The 22,847-nt window shown below is 41.9% G+C and overlaps 1 protein-coding gene across 2 annotated transcripts; it reads right to left on the bottom strand.

The window, feature by feature from the left end:
- Positions 1 to 165: 165 nt before the first annotated feature.
- Positions 166 to 22,829, bottom strand: LOC309649261 (ATP-dependent RNA helicase DDX19B). 2 transcript variants are annotated; one of them, XM_082439079.1, is made up of 12 exons: positions 22,696 to 22,829; positions 12,885 to 12,933; positions 11,917 to 11,970; positions 10,738 to 10,873; positions 10,364 to 10,456; positions 8,088 to 8,190; positions 7,405 to 7,519; positions 4,977 to 5,154; positions 4,367 to 4,604; positions 3,655 to 3,817; positions 3,003 to 3,194; positions 166 to 2,569 (listed from the first exon to the last, which is right to left on the bottom strand). In XM_082439079.1, exons 1-12 carry the CDS (start codon positions 22,765 to 22,767, stop codon positions 2,508 to 2,510), a joined length of 1,455 nt encoding a protein of 484 aa, XP_082295205.1. In that variant the 5' UTR covers positions 22,768 to 22,829; the 3' UTR covers positions 166 to 2,507. The 2 variants fall into 2 exon arrangements, with proteins under 2 accessions (XP_082295205.1, XP_082295206.1); XM_082439080.1 differs by lacking the exon at positions 22,696 to 22,829 and adding an exon at positions 20,308 to 20,501.
- Positions 22,830 to 22,847: the final 18 nt, after the last annotated feature.

The following is a 22,847-nucleotide window of genomic DNA, read 5'->3' on the forward strand; positions in this document are numbered from 1 at the left end:
TTTTTGTTTTGCAGACTTTTTGCATACTTACTTCTACATGGTTTGATGGACTGATGTTTTTAAAATGAGACTTATAAATCATAATAAACCGTTAAATTAAAAAAAAAAAGAATACATTAACGACTGATTAGTTCTTATGCATACAACCAATGAACACTCCAAAAAACCAATAAAATCCATTGTTTATGGATAATGAACATATCCAGAATTTTCCACTGGGCCCAAATCTCCTTTTCTCAAGCGAGTTTCTCTGTTGTAGGGCACAGTTTATCATTCCATACATAGGAACTTACTAAAATCAGCAGAATAAACTCTGGGGACTGAAGCTCAAGGGCTCCACACATTTTTACATCACTGATGTCTCAAAATGGCACAAGGTCACAGAAGCAGCTATGGACCATTACGCCCTAGAGGCTAAGCTCTGGCAGAAATGAACATGGACTGCAGTGACACTGGGGGCCTTTCCGGAGCCATCCATACAGTGAGTCTTTCTTACCTTTTAAAAAGACACATACTCCTTTGGGAGTTTCTCCCCAGGAAAATACATTTAAACTCAAAACACTGAATAAACTTCATAAACTCCATAAAACCCATCCAGTGAGTTCTTAGGGGTCTAGCCCCAGATAAGGAACTGTTAATCTGGATTTCTACCAGATACCCATTTATTCCTACTATTGAAGAGTCTGAAGCACATCGCTTCCCATTTTCCTGCTCAGATTTAGGGCTACTCAGTAGGTAGGTTACACATGTTGTGAGAAGGTGGGATGTGCTCAGCCTGCAGCCTCAGGAGTCCACACTCCTTTAATTATTGCCTTTGTTTTAAGTTATTTCAGGGTTGGTCCACAGGACTTTGCGGGGGTTGGGGGGGGCATAAAATTTCTTCCCTTCTTACAAGACTCCCAAGGTGGGTCAGAGTTGGCCAGAAGTACAAACAAGACTCAACACAGTCAAGTGCCCACAGGGGAATGTGGCAGGACTGACAGTCTGCGGTTCTCTCTGTAGCATCTGTAACGTCAGATTAGGGAAACCACCTGGGAGGCTGACACTGGCCCCTTCCCTTCCCAGGAGACAAATCTGGCCCTAAAACACAGAAATGCCTACAAGGAAGGTCTAGGATTGGAATAGTTCTCATCACAGAAAATCCCTCTTTCAGGCCTGGTCCTAGATAAAGTGGCCCTTCCGTATCGAAGTCAAAGAGCTGAAGAGGACTCTCAGCTGGGGTTTCATATGCGCTTGTAACTCAGCTTCATCTCATCTTTGCTCTGTCACTCTGTGGGTACCAACAGCTTTGGCCAGGTATGAGGAAGTGTCCATTACTATTATTTGCTCTGACTGCTCTGCACAAAGATGCCAAGTAAGGATGGAGCAAAGGCCTTGGCAGTGACTCTTGCCTTGGACAGATGAATGGCTGTAGTCCACCTTGTCCCTTAGTTGCACCTGTTTGTATTCCAAGCACTGTGAACGCAGATATTCAGAATCCTTTTATAATCAAGATGCCTAAATTCTGAAATCATTCCCCAGCACTGATAAAAAACTTGCCTTCTGTGATCTGACTACTGCTGATCGCTTCTGGAGCCCTGAGACTGGCCATCAGCAACTTGAAACCACAATTTTCACTGAGGATCCAAACCTCAGAGCACCTTTTATTTGCTTAGGGCTACTAAACGGTCAAGGTGATGTTAGGGATGTAAAAAAGATGCTGCAAGTGCCCACAAGATCAGGTTTTGTGGCAAGCCAGGACCACCACTAATTCTCCACGATGACTTCTCCACAGGACTTGCTCAAGCACAAGCACAGTTACCAGATGTGCATTCTACAGAGATTGCACCCGCTGAGAAGAACAAGTCATGGTCTGCAACACAGACTTGTATACACCAAAGATCCCAGGTTGGCATTTTGGTCCATGCTTAGCAAATCTTCCTGCTCTGGCCATCAGGACAGCGGAGACTGACAACACTCAGATGAGCTGTCCCAACCCAAATCCAGAGCAGCAGCTCGCAGGTCTCCTCTGCTGCTTCATGCCACACTCCGAACATGATGACTGGCTTACACACCTAACCTACTCGGTCTCTCTCTCTCTATGTTCCCTCTTCACCTCTACTCTGTCACTTTCACAAGGGCTGGAGGCTGGCCTGAACAATTCTAAGCAGAGAACAGGCTGCCTCAGGGGCTGCCACAAAGGCTCCTGAGCAAGTGATCAGCCACAACATATAGATTAGCATAATGATGTGGGAAAACGCTGGCCAAAAAACAGACGGAATTTCCAAAAGGTAAATTTCTGTGTATTCACGCCTAATCTTCAAAAGTTGTGTAAACAATTTTTTTCTACCTTCCCCCATCACTTGTACAATTTTTGTCAAGTCCAAACGTAATTTAAAATGAGGTAGGTAGTTTCTCTCTCCTCGTGCCTTCATCTTTGTGTTGACTGTTGAGGCCTGTGCCGTGAAAGCACTAGTGTCCCGTGCAGGGGGAGCACCAAGGGCGGCACCAGTGACTGCAGGAGCTTCTCAGTTGGCTATTTTCTCAATCTCGTCCAAGTCATCTGTGTCCAGTCTTTCTATTTTCTTATCTGGGGGAAAGAAAAGAGAATTCAAAGAGAGACCAACATGGGGTTACAGAGACACACACTCAGGGAAGGGACAGCACAGCAGGGAGGGAGGAAACACAGGTCTCTGCCGCCTAGGAACGTGCTGTGCCTCTGGCCACAGAGATCCTTCACTGAACCCCAAAGGCTTCCAGTGACTGAGCAAGGGACACGGACAGCAACAGCCAGAGCCCCAGGCCCCTCAGCCTGGTCAGGGGGGACTGTCATTCAAGTCCCTGAGCCCCGCCCTCTCCAGATGTGCTCTTTGAGAACTTCCACGTTGTAGGGAAGGAGGGGAATGGGACAGGGACACAGGCCTCTCTCGGGGCCACAGGAAAACCTACCCTTCACCCTCCCCTCGCCCCCGGACTCGCCCCTGTAAGGTAGGGCCCGGCAGGGGACACTCCCAGGGACTCACTGAAATGCTCCTGGATCCTGTTCAGGATGTTCATGCTGTGCTTGCTGTCCACCATGTTCACGGCCAGGCCCCTCTTGCCAAAGCGGCCGGTGCGCCCGATCCGGTGCAGGTAGGTCTCGTTGTCCGGGTTCCCACCCTTGTCCACGGGAAGGTCAAAGTTAATGACGACAGACACCTGTTCCACATCGATACCTGCATGAAGGAGAGTTGGACAGGAGTAAGGATGGGAGACAGAAATCCCTGTCGTCCACAGTCAGGCCTACATACACCAACCTCAGGTGGAAGGAACAGTCTGGGATGGGCCAGCTCTGGGATTCAGACAAAGGGGCAGGTAGCAGAACCCAGAGGGAGAAAACAGAACTGTGGCAGGTGCTGACCAAATTATGAAATCAGCCATCAGGCTCCAGAGAGCCTCTGCTGGATACCAGTATCTGGAGAAGCAGCTAAAGCCTCACTGGGGGCCCCAAGAAGAGCAGGCGCCGTTCTGAGCCACCAAGTCAGGACTCCTGGCTTCTGTGAAAGTTCTCTGCCAAGGGAATCCAAACAGGCTCTCCTAGAAAACAGGCTCTCCCGCAAACCACCGGAGTGTCCCGCAGATGAGGGTCTCTCTCGCTACCCTGAGCCTGCAGACCAGGACACAATCTCTGCTCACCGCGGGCACACACGTTGGTGGTGACCAGAACCTTCTCTTTGCCCTCTCGGAAGCGCTCAATCACTGCAGCCCTCTGCTCCACCACCATTTCACCACTCAGCAGAGCCACCTGGTGGCCTTCTTTCGACAGCTCTGCTGCCAGCCAACTAGCTGTTTTGCGCGTCTGGAGAATTGAAAAGAATTGTTTTAAGTGAAGATACCTGTAAAAAAAAAAAAGAAGACACCTGCAGAAAAGTGGCTTGTTGCCATTAGTATATATGAAGGCTCTACTGAGTTCAGTCAGCAGGTTAGGCTTAAAGTTTCTGAATATTTTTTAGCCATGTGATTTTTTTGGATAAATTCCATCAATGATCTTAGTGTTTATCTATAAAGACTGGTTTGAGCCAAAGGTCTTCATTCCTAAATACTCTATATTATTAAAACTTTAAAATTATTTTCCTGGATATTTTTTGGAGTTTTTTTTCCCAAGTTATCTCTAAGAAGTGGGACCAAAGAAGGTTTAGATCTTCAGTCTTCCCCTTAAAACTCATTACAACCTGCGAGAATATGTCCTGGGGCAGATGGAGGTGATTCATTTCCTTTCCAGCCACAGGGAGGGAACCTGGTCCCCCAGCACTAGGTGGAGCTGGCTGAGAGGGAGGGCGCAGGGCCACACCCTCCCGTGGAGCTCCTCCCCCGCACGCCACCTCCTGCTGCTGCTGCTGCTACTCACGTGGCAGAAGATCATGGCTTGAGCAATAGTGATGGCCCCGTAGATATTACACAAGGCCTGGAACTTCTCATCTCTGCTACTGCACAGGACGTAATACTGCTTGATGGTGTCCAATGTCTCCTCCTCGCGCTTCAGTTTGATGATGTTTGGGTCTGGGACCACCTTCTGGGCAAATTTCCAGACGGAGTCTTCGAAGGTGGCAGAGAAAAGCAGCATCTGGCAGTTCCTGGGAAGCATCCTGCAAGGGAAGGCCCAGGTGTTCGACATGACCCCGACCGAGTGTTTCTCTGGAAGGAACAGAAGCACAGCCTCCCCAGGCTTGGATGACCTGCGTCCCCAGGAAGGTGGCAAAGCAGGGAGGAGCACCGCAGCGAGGAGGGAGGAGCAGACGTGGGGCAGGGACGGGTGGTGGTAGAGTCCCTAAGTCTCCTTCCTCAACCCAGGCTGGGGGTATGGTCAGTGCTGACATGGAAATGGCCCACCAAACAAATGCCTCTGAAAGCTGCAGAGTAAAGAACCTGGCAGGGGCAAGAAGAGGAGGGTGAAGTAAAAGGAGATGATGCTGCAGATCAGGAGGCCGAGAAGTTCCTCCTGGCTCAAGAGTTCCTACCTCTGGATGCGGACGCTCTGATCTTGGTGGCCCTGAGTAGCTATCATCACGTCAGCCTCATCCAGAACAAACACCTTGATCTTCTTGGGGTCAATGAACTTGAGCTTGGAGCACCAGTCCAGAACGGTCCCAGGGGTGCCAATGACAATGTGCTCACTGATCTTCTGACCTCTTTCCACTGTGGAGACAAGATGTGTTCCATGGGTATTTCCATGGCAAAGCCAGCTCTACTCTCTGAGCAATTCTAAAGCTATGATGTATTTTAAAGCAATTGTTTTGATGTTTGCATTAATATTTTAAGGAAAGGTTAGGATAGCACTACAGTATTTAATAGACATTCACACAAAAAACAGTAATGCTGAAAAGATTTGGCAAGAGTATGAACAATGAGATGAAAATGGTATTCTTTTACATTCTCTATAATCATCATTCCTCTTTCAAGGATTTCTTATCTTTATTTCTTCTCTGTCAACATCATTCTCCCTTGCCTGGGTTTGCATTTCCTCACAAGTAGACTTTTTCAACGTTCTCACTCCAGTATACTCTGCCTCTCAGTTATCCCAGCATCTATGTCAAATAAGTCAGTTGCCTTTAGGTGTCCCTTTCCCAGGTCAGTAAATAAGATTCATTATGGAAGGTTTTGTCTTTTCCAAGAAACAAACTGCCTCTCTTAGAGTGTGCTTCCCCAGACTAGGCCTGGCACAGCATGGCACATTCTTGGTCCTGTACAGCCTGAAATTGAGAATTTGGCTCATTTTGGGTTAGATGGTACTTACTGATTCAATTTTTAGTCCTTTAGTTACAGTATAACCTTAACCAAATACATACAAGCTCCCATAGAAGTCACAGCCAAGGGACTTCCCTGGTGGTGCAGTGGTTAAGACTCCACGCGCCCAATGCAGGGGACCCAGGTTCAATCCCTGGTCGGGGAACTATATCCCACATGCATGCCGCAACTAAGAGTTCACATGCCACAACTAAGGAGCCCATGTGCCGCAACTAAGGAGCCTGTGAGCCGTAACTAAGACCCAGTGCAACCAAATAAAGAAAAAAAAAAAGTCACAGAGACAATTTTGCCTTAACATTAATGTTGAGTCAATTTAAAGCTAACAAATGCTCCTTTTTACTTCAGTTAACAAACCAATTACTGCCCTCCACAAACACTCAGAATCCTCTGCCATTCTAACTCAAATACAAATTGCAATATTTTAGATGTCTTAAGACATCTAATCTAGACTTAGATTTTCCACTAAGTTTTATTGTCGTATTTACTTTTCTCTTCAGAAGTGACATAAGAGGACTCACCTGGTGGCGCAGTGGTTAAGAGTCCTCCCGCAAATGCAGGGGACATGGGTTTGAGCCCTGGTCTGGGAAGACCCCACATGCCACGGAGCAACTAAGCCTGTGCGCCACAACTACCGAGCCTGCACTCTAGAGCCCACGAGCCACAACTACTGAAGCCCCTGTGCCTACAGCCTGTGCTCCGCAACAATAGAAGCCACTGCAATGAGAAGCCCGCGCACTGCAACGAAGAGTAGCCGCCGCTCGCCGCAACTAGAGAAAGCCTGTGCGCAGCAACGAAGACCCAATACAGCCAAAAACAAATAAATAAATAAACAAACAAATTAAAAAAAAAAAAGAACTGACTTAAGTTGCCATTAGGATACGTACACCGAGTGGACTTCTGCCAGTCATCAAGTCAAAGGTTTGTGTTAAAGATCCACAGGACTCAACCAAGATTCCAACAAATTTATAATTACTTAAATATTGTTAGTTTGTTGTAAAGCAAGCAAAAGTAGAAAGAATGGATAAAGAAAAAAGAATAATAAAAATATCTCCCAGGGTTAATTGCCATGAACATTCTAGAACACTTTTGCTCTTCTAATGACATTAAAAAAAAAAATCAGTCTATTTTATAAGTAATTGGTCTACTCAAAAAGTCAAATGTAACGTAGTGGAGGGGATGGGAGGCGACTATTCTAGACTGGAAGAAAGAGATATAACAACCAAATGCAATGCATATACACTGACTCGGTCTTGGTTCAACAAAAAAGACATAAAGAAACACTTCTGGGACAATTAGGGGGAAATGAAATGGACTAGATGTTAGTTATTAAAAATGTGTAATTTTCTTGGTTGTGATAAGGGTATTGTGGATATGCTGCAGAATGTTCTTACTATGAAATGCACACTAAAGTACTTAGGAATAAAGAGCACAGTGTCTACAATTTACTTTCAAATGATTCACCAAAAAAAAAAAAAAAATGCACACATATACAGATAAAGCAAATATGGCAAAATGTTAACTTTTCGAATCTAGGTGGAAGGAACATGTGTTCATTGTATTATTTCAACTGCGTACGTTTTGAAATTTTTCAAAATAAAAAGTAATTAGCTTAATGAACAAGGATCACATAGGCATACTCACATTTATTGCCACGAACAGCATAAGCTAGCTTCAGTTCAGGGTAAAATTTGCCCATCTGCTCAATCACTTTTCCCGTTTGAAGAGCGAGCTCGTAAGTTGGGGAGAGGCAGAGACACTGGTAGGGAAAGAATGCAGAGAGAGAATTCAAGACACTCACTATTATGCAACAGGGAATTGCCATTAGAACTTAATGATTCCTCCAGCTGAGGCTGAAGCAAAGAATATATAAAGTGCACACCATTTGACTCTAAGCTGCAGAGTCATAAGCTGTAATTCTCAGGGGTCAGAACTCTGGCTGGGTAAAGACACTTGAGAACAGCTATTGGCCACTGGAGTACCAAAAGCCCCATGTGAGCAGGGATCTGAAATTCCAATTGGAGATAAGCTTCCTTTTCTCTTACTCAGAAGGTTCTCAGAAGTTCCTAATGGATGACAGTTGTAGATTAAGGAGGTTTTTCTTGCAACTAAAGAAGCCAAGCCTATCAGCAGTATCCCAGGACTGGCAAATCATCGAAAGAGGAACAGGATTTTTGTTGTTACTGGAAGATCAACCATGTTGTTTGTGCTCAACTTAAGGGGTTCTAGTTTATGTGAAAAGTAATACATAGCTCGGCTTTTAATCCATCAAATGGCATTTCCCTTCCAGCTATGAGTTAGAAAACCCAAATTCACCAAGCCCTTACCTGGGGGTATCTGTTTGCAGGTTCTACTTGGCTGAGCATGGCCAACACAAAGGCAGCTGTTTTACCAGTACCAGACTGAGACTGGGCTATTAAGTTCTGTGGGCTGCACAAGAAAACACACTGTTTAGGAGTTTAAATCTCATGCATTCTTTCAGTGAATAAAAATGAAGCATAAAGCTTAATTAAAGAATGAATATTCCAACTTAATTTACAGAAGGAGGCCTTGGATTCTGTAGTAAAGTTACATATGATAGCTTCACAAATAGAAGATTTTATGGTGGGATTTGAAGTACTCCTTCCTTATCTTTTATCTATTCTTGACACAGCAGTGAGTGATTCTTTTAAAATGCGAGTCAGCTCATGTCACTTTTCTGCTCAAAAACCTTCCAATCACTCCTGATCTCATTCACAGCAAAAGTTAAAGTTCTTCTAATGCCCTACAAGGTCACACCTAATGTGGCTCCCCAATAGCTCTCTGTTCTACCACCTCACCACTGCCCTCCCCCTTCCTCACTCCCCTCCACCACAACGCCCCGGCGCAGCTCTGGAAACATGCCAGCCATGCTCTTGTCTGAGGGCTTCTGCACCGGCTATACAGTGCCTGGTACCACTGTCCCCAGATGATAACATGCCAACTCTCTCCTCTCCTTCAAGTCTTTGCTCAGATATCACCTATTTAATGAGATTCTACCCTAACTACTTGATTTAAAATTGCAACCTACTTTGAAGTGCCTTAAAAAACAAGATGTACTGATAGATGGATACACGATAGAGCATAGTAAATAGTCACAGTAAAATGTCAGTGAAAGAATCTAGGAGGTGGGTATATAGGTGTTCACTATAAAATCCTTTCAACTTTTCCATAATAAAACGTTGAGAGTAAAACTGCAGTCAGGTCCTTGGTATTCCCAATCCCCCCTATCATGCTCTATTTTTCTCCTTAGCACTTATCAACTTTTTAAAAAAGAACTTTATTGAGATATAATTCATATACCATACAATTCATCCATTTAAAGTATACAAGTCAATGCTTTTTGGTATATTACATTAATGATTTTTTTAAATTGTGGTAAAATAGATAACATAAAATTTGCCATTTTTAAGTGTACAATTCAGTCGCATTAATTATATTTACAATCTTTCACCTTTTAACAGACTATATATTTGATTTATGTTTAATAAAAATATATCATCTATACTCCAAACTAGAATGTAAGCTCCTTGTGAGCAAGAATTTTGGTCTGCTTTGTTCACTAATGTATCCAAGTGCCTAGAATAGTATCTGTTACAAACCAAGCCCTCAATAAATATGTTAATGAAGAAAAAGGACTAGAAAATTCTCTCAGATCTCTTCTAACATTGACAATCTAACACTGAGCATCTATGAAAGCATCAAGATCCATAAACACAAGTGGCAAATGTGAAACAATCTAATAAACATTCAATTTATTCATTTTTAAGTATGCTCAAAAGACATTATCCATCTTGAAAAATACAATTATTATGACACAGAACAAAAAAAAAAACTTTGAGAAAATACAGACCTAAAGTATCTATTTTCAGACAAATAGGGAAAGGGGGATTTAGGATTATATGCAGTACAAATTTAGATAATCATATGTGATGTAGGGATCAGTTTTTATAAAAAGTTCCTCATGCTCTAGAACCTTGTTCCTCAAAATGTGGTCTGACACCAGCAGCACCAGCAACACCGGGAAGCTTGTTAGAAATGGTGAACCTCAGGCCCCACCTCAGACTTCCTGAAATCAGAATCTGCATTTTAATAAATTCCTATGAGATTCAAACGCCTACGAAAGAGTAAGAAGCACTGCACCAGAAAATGACCTTAGCAATTGTACTATTCTGGTCTCCTAGAACCCTGTTTGGTTTTTGTCTTCTACATTTGAGACATATATTTTACTTATCCATATAATGAAATCATGGTGTATATAAATGATATAAATGTATTTACCAACATAGAAATACAATTATGTAATTATCGTATCAAAAAAACATTTAAACATTTTATATGGTTCCTTTAAGAAAAAAGTATACATATGCAAGTTTACATAGAAAAACATGTATTAGTCTCTACTCCAAATATTAATAGTGTAGGGGAGAGGGAGATTACAAATTATTTCTTTTTTCTTATTTTTCACTGTTTTATAACTCTTCTAAAATGAGCATGTATTACTAGTATAGTTTTTTAAAATAATAAAAGTTAAAAAAAAACATGGGACGTTAAAAATGGGATAGAGTTGCATCAGGACACGTACGGCTCAGCAAGCATTAAAGGCAATGCGTTCTCTTGTATCTTCGATGGACGGTTGAAGCCCATGGCGTAGACTCCCTGGAGAAGCTGTGGTTTCCTAAAAAAACAGTTAAAGATGAAAGTCACAGTCTCTTTGGTTGAAGAAAGAAGCCAAATATCTAGCTAACAGTACTAGAATTGTGAACTGGACACAATGTATGAGTGCAGCTAAAGCTTTTACAAATTACCTAGAAATTTTACTTACTAGCTCAAAGCAGCTAAATTCTTTTATTAAACTTGTGTTAACTAAAAATGTTCTGTAGTGATGAAAAAATACTTGTAACAGGCCTAGGATTTCTATCTAAACACAAAGGGGAGAGACAGAAAGTAAATATTCACAGCCGAAGCTCCTCGAAGGACTTCACCGAGTAGAGTGGGGAGTTTGGATCCCGCTGCAGGACTTCCACTTGGTTGGTGTTATCGACAAGGTTGCTTCTGATCAGCTTGTTGAGTAAGGACTGGGCGGCTCTGTCCTCTGTCAGGAAAAAAAGAGCGAGAAGATTTTAAAAAGTTCATGAAATCCAGCGTGATCTCATCTGAATTCAGCTGCCATTGGTATTTTAAGCAATAACATGCATTTGTATTGGGACTCCTGATTCAAGGTATAGCTTAGTTTTGATTTATAAATGCAATTAAAATAGTTTTATTAAAGTGAAAAATTATGATAACTCGTATCATCTGTGGGGGCCTCATATTCTTCTCCAGAACTCTATTCCTAACAACTATCCTTTCTTGAGGTTACTGATCCTCCTATCCAAACCCAAATATTTACTCCCCAATTGACACTCAATATAAATTTAAAATCATGAGCTTAAGGGACTTCCCTGGTGGCGCAGTGGTTAAGAATCTGCCTGCCAATGCAGGGGACACAGGTTTGATCCCTCGTCAGGGAAGATCCCACATGCCGCGGAGCAACTAAGCCTGTGCGCCACAACTAGTGAGCCCACGTGCCACAACTACTGAAGCTTGCGTGTCTAAAGCCCATGCTCCGCAACGAGAAGCCACCGCAATGAGAAGCCTGCGCACCACAATGAAGAGTAGCCCCCACTCCTGCAACTAGAGAAAGCCTGCGCACAGCAACGAAGACCCAACGCAGCCAAAAATAAATAATAAAATCATGAGCTTAAAAACCACATCACAACAATGGAAAAAAAACAAATTAACAAAGTCTGTATCTTAATGTTGGATAAGCTGTTCATTAAATGTGTCAAAATATCAACAAATATAATTTTATTAGAAAATGGTGACGCAAGTTAAAATTTCTTTTATAAAGACCAATACAAGATAATCATTCAGGGAATATTTCCTGCTGCTGCTGAAGTTTATCAGTTGTTCAAAGTAAAATTTCTCTAAAATGTAAAGAATTAGAATCCCTTTACCAATGACTATGTTGAACTTTTATTAGCACTGTGACTCCCATTAAAGTCCAGCCAAGTAGGGTGTAAAAATGAAACCTCATAACATTCCATTCTCTTAGACTGTAGAACTTCATGTATACATAACTCTAGGCTAGGTTACCTTTCTCTTCTTCATCTGCCTTCTCTGCATTAGCATTGGTCTTGACCACAGCACCTTTATCAGACACAAAGCGACCGTCATTCAAAATCACATCCCATACCCGACAGCTGAGACAATTCAAATTCTATGAGACACTAGAAATGTAAAGGCCTGGGGAGCAAAAAAATAAATGAGGAAACCAAGCCACAGATAAAAACATTTTATTGTTCCTATATAAACAAAGGTATGAAAACTGTCGCTTATATTTCAGTTCTTTCCAAGTCCTTTCACTTTACCTCAAAAACTGATATTAATCCCTCACAGCATCAATATTTCTCTCATGTTACAGAAAGATGGTTACAGCAATGACCAAAACCACCTTGATACTCAACAGAGGAATATCTATATCTATGCAAATCATATTTCGTCAATATACAAACACCATAGTGCCATTAAGACTCTTTGTATATATATTGTTGATTAATAGAAACATATATTCAATGTTGTAGTTCTGTGAAAACATACAGAAAAATAATTCAGAGTGAGGTAAGGGTTACAGTTTCTCCCCTATAATATTAAATACATCAACAAAAATTCAATGGACATATTAGGTTTTTGGTAGATACGATTTCAGAATAATTACAATAGGTTAACCCTCAGGTTGTTCATACGTTAACCCTCAGGTTGTTCATACGTTGTCTATCTCATCTCAAATTGAGGAATATTTAAAAAAACAAATAATCATTGGCAGTATATTTTCATGGTTAGTAATACACTTTATAATTTATAAGCCCATTAGGCATCCTCATGCTTATATGAAGCAGAATACCAAATCATCCCGTTTGTTGATTCCCAAATCAAATGACTGCCAATATCTGCCAGCCCCCTGTCTGGTACACATATAATTTTTTTTCCAGACAGTTGTTATGTTAAGACATTAATACTAAAGGAAATTATTTTTGTTTTCAAACTAGCATTTAGTTACTCACCATTGGCATCTGGTTTGATTTTCTCTTCCTTAAGATGCAAGTTGCTCAACTAAATGGAGAACATGGCAGGGAAAGTGTCAGGAAAATCACAAGATTTTGCATCAATAGTGCCTCCCCCAGTGAAGCTGGGAAGCAATGAACCACTCTCATGACCTATTCGTTAGGACATATTCATTAGGTTGTTCTGCTGGGCTCCTTTTGTTTACTAAATGTTAGAGTGAGAATAAACAAAATATCCCACAAAACCAGTTGAAAAAAATTGGTTACACAACAGCTCAAAATCCACACTTCCTAATTACAATCCTTAGAAAGAATTATAACTTGTGAGTTTGCTTAATGCCCGGATTACACAGATTCTCTCAATCTCTCAACAGAATGCCATTTGAGTTGCCACTCTCATTTTTCAAACAAGAGGAAATTTAGAGAGATACTGGAGAATGCAGTCATTCTTCAGAGAGCACTGAGGCGGGAAGACTGCAATGAAAAGCATCTGTGGGTGGGAACCAGTCACGCTGCAGGCTATGTTGGAGCGACGGGGCCACAGCACGCCTCACGTTCGGGTTGCCTTGTGCTAGATGTCTGGTATCTTAAATTGGGAACAGCCTAGAGCATCATGGCACACTATGTAATCAAAATACCCAGCAGGATGAAGTGGGAATAGAAAGGAAGGGATAAAGGAAAGACATTTCAAAGAAAGATTTATTAGGACTTTGATCAAACACTGTAAGTTAGGGATATCCTGGAAGGACTTATCTCCCCTATTAGTATGAAAATCTGTCAATTATACTGCAATAAAGCCAAAAAAAAAAAAAAAAAAGAAGAAAAAAAAAGAAAGAAAGAAAAGAACAGAACTTAAAGACGGGATATTTTTATTTTTAGTTGACCTTTGGATCTAGCCAAAGCAGGTGCTCTAATCATAAAATATTAAGTGGGGCTTAAGACATCATGTAGAGAAGGGAAAAAGAATGAAAATCGCCACAATCAAACGGCTATTGCTTAAAGCACCACTTGCACAGGTTTTCTATGTCTTGAGGTTCATTTCTGCTTTTCCTCTAAGTCCAAGAAGGGGGAAAGTGGAGGGAGGAATGAAAAAACTGTTTTAATGGGTGGTTAGCTGGGAATGGAGGAACCTCACTTCTATTGATGGAAACTGAAAAGGGAGTTTCTGGTGTCTGTCTACTTCGCTGTTGGGGTGGGTGGAGGAGGAAGCGGGGGGCGGGGGAACACACTGGAGAGATTGGCAAGACAGGGAATTGGAAAAAAAAAAAAAGGAAATCACTATGAAGCAGTAAAAATCCTTCATTAATTCTGAAGGACAGAGAGCACACTAACAGATAATGAATGAGGCAACCTGCACCGTGTATGATATATAATAGGCGTTCAATATATTCTAGTCTTCACTAAAGCACTCCTCTTCCACAACCTACCAATGAACATGGTTTAAGCCTAATATTCAAGGCTGTTAAAAACAGAGGCAGACAGACTGACTTACTGGCAATATTTACAAGGGCAGGGTTAATAGTACTCACTCCTAGGGTGATAACTGCTACCTAAAATAAATGACAGGGTTGAGGTATAAGTGAGTTAGAAATATCCTTTACTGTAATAATCTGTGATAAAAGGACAACCTATTCTTTTGTTGGTATATTGTTAAAAATGAAGCTAACAGAGTAAATAAACAGTTAAAATAAATAAAATGCAATGTACAGAAAAAGTTGATAGCAACAATGTAAATGAAACCAAGAAATGTTGTCTTGATTACAATGTATCAGAATTCTGGAGAGGTTCCAGAAGATTCTGAAAACTTACTCAGCCCTCACTCGGCTGTAAGGATCTCAAAGCCTAAACAGCAAAAGCACCAGGACAGTGAAGTTCACATCACCTACTGCAGTGTCAGTGAACTGAACGCTGAAACTTAAATTGAAAGTCCAGTTAGTTCCGATTCCTTCCTTTGCTCCGCTTACTTGGACCAAAAAGGAGAAACCAATTTCTCTTGCAACTTCATTCAAAACTATTTTGCAATCCAAAAAATTAACCAAAAGGCAAAAAAGCCAAAACACCCACCTTATAATATCTACATTTTTTCAATGCCTTTAGTTAATACTTTAGCTTTTAAGAGGTGTTAAAATAATTGGAATCTATACAGTTACACACTGCATTTTATTCAAAAGCTACTTGAGAAAGGATTCTTGAGACAGAAGAAGGAAGATTTAATGGTTATTCAGTTATACTGAATAAGGAATGCCTTAGTCACAACGGTGAAGTAGGAGACTTAAGAGTCTTACTCATCAGAGTTTCCTACTCCCTTTGCCCTTCTCTAAATTGAAATTTCCTAAGGAACAAGGAGAACAAAGAGGAACCACAGGGGAATGAGGAAATAAACATAAATAGGATCTAATATTTTCTTTTCTAAAATGAATAAGAAATGGAGCTTGATGAATATTTAAAACACAGTAACCTTGCACTGCACATGTCAGAGTCACCTACATCACACAATTCCTGTGGAGATCCTCAGTGGGGGTTCCACAAGGCAGAAGGAAAGAGCTGTCTTTACTCATTTGTTCAGTTTTAGAATATTCGGATCTATTATAATTTACCTGTGCATGATTAAGTAAATTCACAAAACTTATCCAGGTTCAACTAATCTGTACAATATGGATAAGTAATTCAAAAGATTCCTGCAAAGAAAATGAATTATAGATAACAATAACTATAATAATAACAATCACTTATATAGCACTTATTTCAGGCATGTCCATAAATCAGTGAGGTAGGTACTATGATTATCCCCATTTAACAGATATGGAAATTGAGGAACAGAGAAGTTAAGCAATTTGCCCAAGGTTATAAGTGATGGGCCCAGAATACAAATCCAAGTCTGTCTGGCTACAAAGTCTTAGGTCTTAACTTCTACACAATACTGCCTCTCATAGATGATACTAATCTCAAAAAAATAATAATAAACTTAAAGATGATACAATGATGCAGTCACTTTGGAAAACAGTATGGCAGTTCCTCAAAAGTTAAACACAGAGTTACTATATAATCCAGCGATACCACTTTTAGATAGATACCCAAGAGAACTGAAAATGTCCACACAAAAACTTGTACGACTTCCCTAGTGGCACAGTGGTTAAGAATCCACCTGCCGAATCCGCCTGCCAATGCAGGGGACACGGGTTCGAGCCCTGGTCTGGGAAGATCCCACATGCCGCAGAGCAACTAAGCCCGTGCGCCTCAGCTACTGAGCCTGCGCTCTAGAGCCCGTGAGCCACAACTACTGAGCCCACGAGCCACAACTACTGAAGCCCGCACGCCTAGAGCCCGTGCTCCGCAGCAAGAGAAGCCACCGCAATGAGAAGCCCGCGCACCGCAACGAAGAGTAGCCCCCGCTCGCCGCAACTAGAGAAAGCCCGCATGCAGCAACGAAGACCCAGTGCAGCCAAAAATAAAAACATAGATAAATAAATAAAATTAAAAAAAAAAAAAAGAATCCACCTGCCAATGCAGGGGACACGGGTTCGAGCCCTGGTCCGGGAAGATCCCACATGCCGCGGAGCAACTAAGCCCACATGCCACAACTACTGAGCCTGCGCTCTAAAGCCCGTGAGCCACAACTACTGAGCCCATGCGCCACAGCTACTGAAGCCCACATGCCTGGAGTCCGTGCTCCGCAACAAGAGAAGCCTGCGCACCGCAATGAAGAGTAGCCAGCACTGGCCACAACTAGAGGAAGCCCGCGTGCAGCAACGAAGACCCAACGCAGCCAAAAATAAATAAATAAATTAAAAAAAAAAAAAAACTTGTACATGATCAAGTACGTATGAATAATCACAGCAACATTATTCATAATAGTCAAAAAGTAGAAACAATTCAAATGCCCATCAATGGACATCAATGAATAGATAAATAAAATGTGGTATCTATACAATGGATATATCATTTGGCAATAAAAGTGAATGAAGTACTGACACGTGTCACCACATGGATGAACAATGAAAACATGCTAAGTGAAAGAAGCCAGCCACAAAAGAGCATATATTATATGATTCCATTTATAGGGAATGTCCTGAATAGGCATATCTAAGGGGACAGAAAATAGATTAGTGGTTACAAGGGGCTAGGCTGGGAGGTTGAGGAGAAATAGGAGTGACTGCTGACGGGTACAGGTTTCTTTCTGAGGTGATGAAAATGTTTTAAAATTGACTGTGGTGGGCTTCCCTGGTGGCGCAGTGGTTGAGAATCTGCCTGCCAGTGCAGAGGACACGGGTTCGAGCCCTGGTCTGGGAAGATCCCACATACCGCGGAGCAGCTATGTGGCCCGTGAGCCACAATTACTGAGCCTGCGCGTCTGGAGCCTGTGCTCCGCAACAAGAGAGGCCGCGATAGGGAGAGGTCTGCGCACCGCGATGAAGAGTGGCCCCCACTTGCCACAACTAGAGAAAGCCCTCGCACAGAAACGAAGACCCAACACAGCCATAAATAAAAATAAATAAATAAATAAAATTGACTGTGGTGATGTTGATCTAATCTTCCTATTACATAAAAAAATTAACTCAAAATGGATCACAGACATAAATGTGACATTTAAAGCCATAAATCTTCTAGATGAAAATACAGGTGAAAAGCTTTGAGGCCTTGGGTAAGGTATATTTCTTAGAACACAAAAAGAACTAATCATGAAAAAATTGACAAATTAGAATTAGCCAAAATTGAAAATGTCTCCTCTTCAAAAAAGTACTGTTAAGAAAATTAAAAGGCAAGTTCCAGTCAGGGAGAATATTTATGCAAACGACATATTTGATAAAGGACTTGTATCCAGAATACATAAAGAATTCTCCCAACTCAATAATAAGAAAACAATCAAATTTTTTAAGTGGGCAAAAGATTTGAAAAGCCACTTCAAATAAGTTATACAGGTGGCAAATAAGCACATGAAAAGACTCTCAACATCATTAGGCATTAGGGAAATGTAAATTAAAACCTCAGTGACATACCACTATACACCTATTAGAATGGAGGGAAAAAACTGGCCATGCTGTGCTGGTGAGGATGTGGAGCAACTAGAGCTCTTATACATTGCTGGTGGTATTACAAAATGGTACAGCCACTTTGGAAAACAGTTTGGTTTGTAACTTATAAAGTTAAACATACACTTAACATGTAACCCAGCAAATCTCATATTAGGTATTTACCCAAGAAAAACACAGACATAAGTCCATACAAAAATCTGTATCCTAATGTATATAATAGCTTTATTGATAAATGCCAAAAACTAGAAAATACACAAATGTTCATCAACAGAAGACTAAGCAAACTGTGGTACACCCATGCATGGAATACTACCCAGCAATAAAAAAGAACAAACTACTGATCCATGCAACAACATGGTTGAATCCCAAACGCATTATGTTAAGTGAAAGCCAGATCTTTCAAAAGGCTACATATTATATAATTCCATTTATACCACATTTTGGAAAAGGTGGAACTAAAATGACACAAAACAAATCAGCAGCTGCCAGAGATGGGTGGAAAGAAGGAAGTGAATGCAAAAAGTTTGAGGGAACTTTTTGGAGTCGTAGAAACGTTCTATATATTGATTGTGATGGTAGCTATACAACTGTACGTCTCTGTCAAAATTCACAGAACTGTAGCACTAACAAGGGCGAATTTTACTTTATATAAACTATATCACAATAAACTTGACTTAAAAAAATTAAAAGGCAGTCCAAGAGATCCAACATTCAACTGATAAGAGTCTGGAAAGAGGAAATGAAGAAAAACCAAGGGGAAGAAATCAACAATGAAATTTTTCAAGAAAATTTCCCATAACACAAGGACAAGAGTTTTCCAGATTGAAGTTCCCACCCAGTGCCTAGTAAAATGAATGAAAATAGACCCATATCAAGACACATCATCATGAATTTTCTGAATACTGGAGACAAATAGAAGATTCTTCAAGCTTAGAAAGGGAAAAAGAGGTCACATCAGGAATCAGAATGGTCTCAGACATCTCAACAACAAATACAGAAATCTAGAAGGCAATAGAACAATGTCTTTAAAATTTGGCAGGAAAATAATTTCCAACTAACAATTCTACACCCAGCAATACTATTGTTCAAATGATAGGGCAAAATAAGCTAATTTCAGAAAGGCAGTATCTTAAAAATTTTACTTCCCGTACACCTTCAGAAAGCTGATAAATGGCTCCACCAAATCGAGAAAGATGAAGAGAGGGGATACAGAAAGGAAGGGATCCAATACAAGAGAAGAGGAGGAAGTCCCCAGAATGAGGGCAAAGGGAAATTTGCCCTGTTCCCCTCCAGCCCCCAAAATGAATTGGGGCAACTAGTACAGTTTGAAGCAGGCTAAAAGACCTGGGAGAAATGGAATTGACAGAACACCTGATGTGTGGGAACATCCTGAGATAAACTTAGACAATTAGCAAAGAGCCTGGGGTTGAATTGGTGATAAACACAAAGAAAAAAAAAAGGCAGTTAAAAATTCCAAGGAAAAGTTGTATAGGAAATAAAGGTATTCCTGAGTTACTAATAATATAAGCACAGAATACTGATCTAACTAAAATCACAATATAATGGAAAGATGGGGAATGGGAAGCTGTGCTTTTGTGGTGGGGAAAGGAGGATGTAGGAAAGTGTCAAAATCAATAAACACCTAAAACGGAAAATTCAAGAAGTAGCAAAGCAAGCATGTTATTCAGGGAACAAGGAGGTCAGTATCGTAAATCAATGTCAAGAGAAATAACAATTTTCTTTGGGGAGGAAGAAACTGGCGGGAACCACTTTCTAAAACTATTTGACTCTATCTATGTGCATATGAAACATTTTTATCAGTTATAAAAAATAAGACTAAGTCCTTGTTCTCGAGAAATTAACAGAAATAAGTACCGACAAAGCGGGTTCAAAGCACTATCAGAACTCGAGTGTTTAGGCGGGAAAAATGAATTCTACATAGTAACGTTTAACCCATATCTTGCTTACTTCGTGTCAGGCCCAGAACAAAGTTAAACGGATCAGGAGAGGATTCACTGACTGCCAAGCCTACAGAGTCAATCATTCATCATCACTGAGCAAGCTGAGGAAGCACAGAAATATGAATGAATAAGCCATGGTTCCTGAGCCCAGGCAGCTCAGAATCGGGAGGTGGAAAATGACACCTACATAGGTGATTATTACAATTCAAGGTCCTGACTCCAGGAAGACAGGCGGGCGCCTGCGCTTACGTAACCTGCGCACCTGCGCTTACGTAACCTGTCGGGGGCTGGCGGGTGGGTAAAGAAAGCCAGCTCAGGGTCCAGGCTCCATCCATCCCGGCCCAGACCAACCTAGGGAGTGTCTTTTCCCAGGCATCTGATCACGGCCAAAACGGCCCCCTGACCCTTTTACGGCTGAAGCCAACTCACCGACTCGGCTGCCGCTTCCTGCTCGTCCACCGCCAGCGCCCACGAGTCGGTGGCCATGGTCGCGGGCACGGCTGGGACGCAGGTGCCGGCAAACTAGCCGGCTGGCGCGGCGCGATCAGCGATCAGGGTAGACTCCCGCCCCAAAGAGGGGGGCATTCTTTCGCTCAGGCGCTGGGGACCGGAAGCGGCGCGCCGCAGTGACGTCAGAGTCTGCCGCCGGACCGGCTGCCCCTCACCTGCTTTGGTGTGGCGCTTTTGTCGCCTTCAGGCCCCCACTCCTTCATTGCTCTCGGTTTTTTATCCAACGTCCAGAACCGCAGACTAAGGTAGTATCTTAAAGTGCCTAAGCTCCTGTCAACCGGCTCTCCAACCAAAGGGCAAAACCACATTTTGCTCTCTATTGCCACCGTGCTGGGAGAGATGCCACATTATCTCCCAGCACGGTGGCATAGAAGATGCTCATATAGATTGAATATATCAATACACAAAACCATTACGGATAGTGAGCAAGATGAATTTGAAACAGATTTTTTCCTTCGCTTTTCAGGTTGGTAATTTTAAATGTCCAGGTGTTGGCTAGGGTGTTGGGAATCAGCCCTCTCAAACACCGTTTGGTTAAAAATTTGTCCCACAGACTATGTGGCAACACCACTTACAGGAATTTAACCTTGAAAAATACTCAGAGAGGGTGCTAGGGAAATGTGTTCCAGGTAGAAAATCAGAGACAAAAAGCAAGCAGGTTTGTGGAACAAAACACAGTTTCTGGAATGATGACAAGAACCAGGGATGAAGTTGATAGGAGGTCCATTAAAAGGGCCGTGCAGAGCAGCTTATGAGCAAATGAGTTCACTCGAGGGATCGCCCCACTCCGGTGTGACTTTTAGAGTTAGCCTTGCCTGGCTAGAATCCCAGCTCTCTCATGTAAGGGTTCTGTGACTGGGAGAATTTAAAAAAAAAAAAAAAAAATATATATATATATATGTGTGTGTGTGTGTGTGTGTGTGTGTGTGTGTGTGTGTGTGTGTGTGTGTGTATGTGGCTTTTAGAAGAGGTAAAATAAGGTTTAAGTGTGACACTTTACCTTAACTGGGATCAAACAAGCTTCTCTCTCCTTGTTACTTCACTAGAAAGAAGCTGGGCACTTTCCTGCAACCTGAGTGAGAAATGAATCCCCCCTTCTTTCACTTTGCCAGTAATCCACTACAACAAATTAATTTCAAGTAACAGTGGGGTCTATGGGGAATTTTACTTGTAGACTATAAGTAAAAATATTTGGGAAAGAGTAAAGCAGTTCCTGCAATCCTCTTCTTGCCATGATTCTTTTTCTCCCGCACTCCTTACAGGGTTAATTTGGGGGAGATTTTTTTGGACCCTACAGGTGAGGATGTGCAAGAAGAAAAAGGTAAATATGCATTATGGCAGGCCATGACCTACATCTCATGTGAGAAGCAACCCTGGGAATGTCTTGCCAAATTATACTGATCACAGGGCTAAAAGAGGTTACGGAACTTTTAAGTTTAATGAGGTTAAAAATAAGCCATCAAAGTGCAGAACTGTATACAATAGGATCCACTTGTGCAAACAAAACAAACTCACATATATGCTTGTACATACTACAGAAAATGTATAAGATACACACAAAACTGCTATCAGTGGCTGCTTCTAGTGAGGGGCTCTAGAAGTCTGGGGTGGGAGGAGACTTCCTTTTCATTGTGTACAGTTAATCCTTTGAAAATTTTTCCACGTGCGTGTTTTCCTTTTAAAATTGTATTTCAGACAAACAGGAAAGGGAATACTATAACAGACATCTAGATTCCCACCTCAAGGCTTAAGAAATAAAACAGTTAAGATTCAAATGAAGCCCCTGCAATGCCATCCCAAGAGACAGAAGCTCTCCTGAATTTTAGTGCTTATCTTTCCCATAAATGCTTTTAGTATGTATAGCTTTTCCTATTTAGAAAGAAAGAAAAAAAAAAACTTAAAAATAAGTCCCAGGATTCTAGACTTTTCTATGTCCACCCCCAACACCTGCACAATGTGAGACTCCTGGTAAGAAGGAAACTGGTTCCCAAAGTGGGGCGTGGAAAGAGAAATCAAGGGAATAAGAGCACCTGGATTTGAATTCAGTCGCCTGCATTTACTCCCACGTGACCTTAGGCAGCCTGTCTCCTCTGAAATCCTGGTAAGCACTCATCTCACGCTTCGAGGATTCAACGAAATCACAAGATTAAGGGCCATCGGCCCAGTGCCCGGCCCTTGGCGAAGGCTTGATTAAATATACGCTATTATTATTATTTCTGTCCCCTCTCCCGTCCGAGCCCGGGGTGGGGGCGGGGAAGAAGCCTAAACGTGGAAAAAAAGGTCTTGTTTCTACCCTCAGATACTCACGTCGCCCACAGGGTGGGCGAGCGGAAAGCGCCCTACGGCGCGACCTCGGAACGGGCTAGCAGCCCAGGCCATCGCCCCTCAGCATTACAGTTACCACCGCCAACGGCCGCTCACAGCCCGAGTCTCATTGGCTGAGGCCTAGAAGCCAGTCC

Source organism: Balaenoptera physalus (assembly GCF_965194825.1).
Source record: "Balaenoptera physalus genome assembly, chromosome: 19".
NCBI classification, from domain to species: domain Eukaryota; kingdom Metazoa; phylum Chordata; class Mammalia; order Artiodactyla; family Balaenopteridae; genus Balaenoptera; species Balaenoptera physalus.

Excerpts from the sequence above, each read along its gene's own strand:
- LOC309649261 (XM_082439079.1), bottom strand. The coding sequence starts at position 22,767 with ATGGCCTGGGCTGCTAGCCCGTTCCGAGGTCGCGCCGTAGGGCGCTTT. Across the intron at positions 4,605-4,976 it reads CAGAGCGTCCGCATCCAGAG|GATGCTTCCCAGGAACTGCC; the intron begins GTAGGAACTCTT and ends CTTCCCTTGCAG. Across the intron at positions 3,818-4,366 it reads AAGCCATGATCTTCTGCCAC|ACGCGCAAAACAGCTAGTTG; the intron begins GTGAGTAGCAGC and ends TCAATTCTCCAG.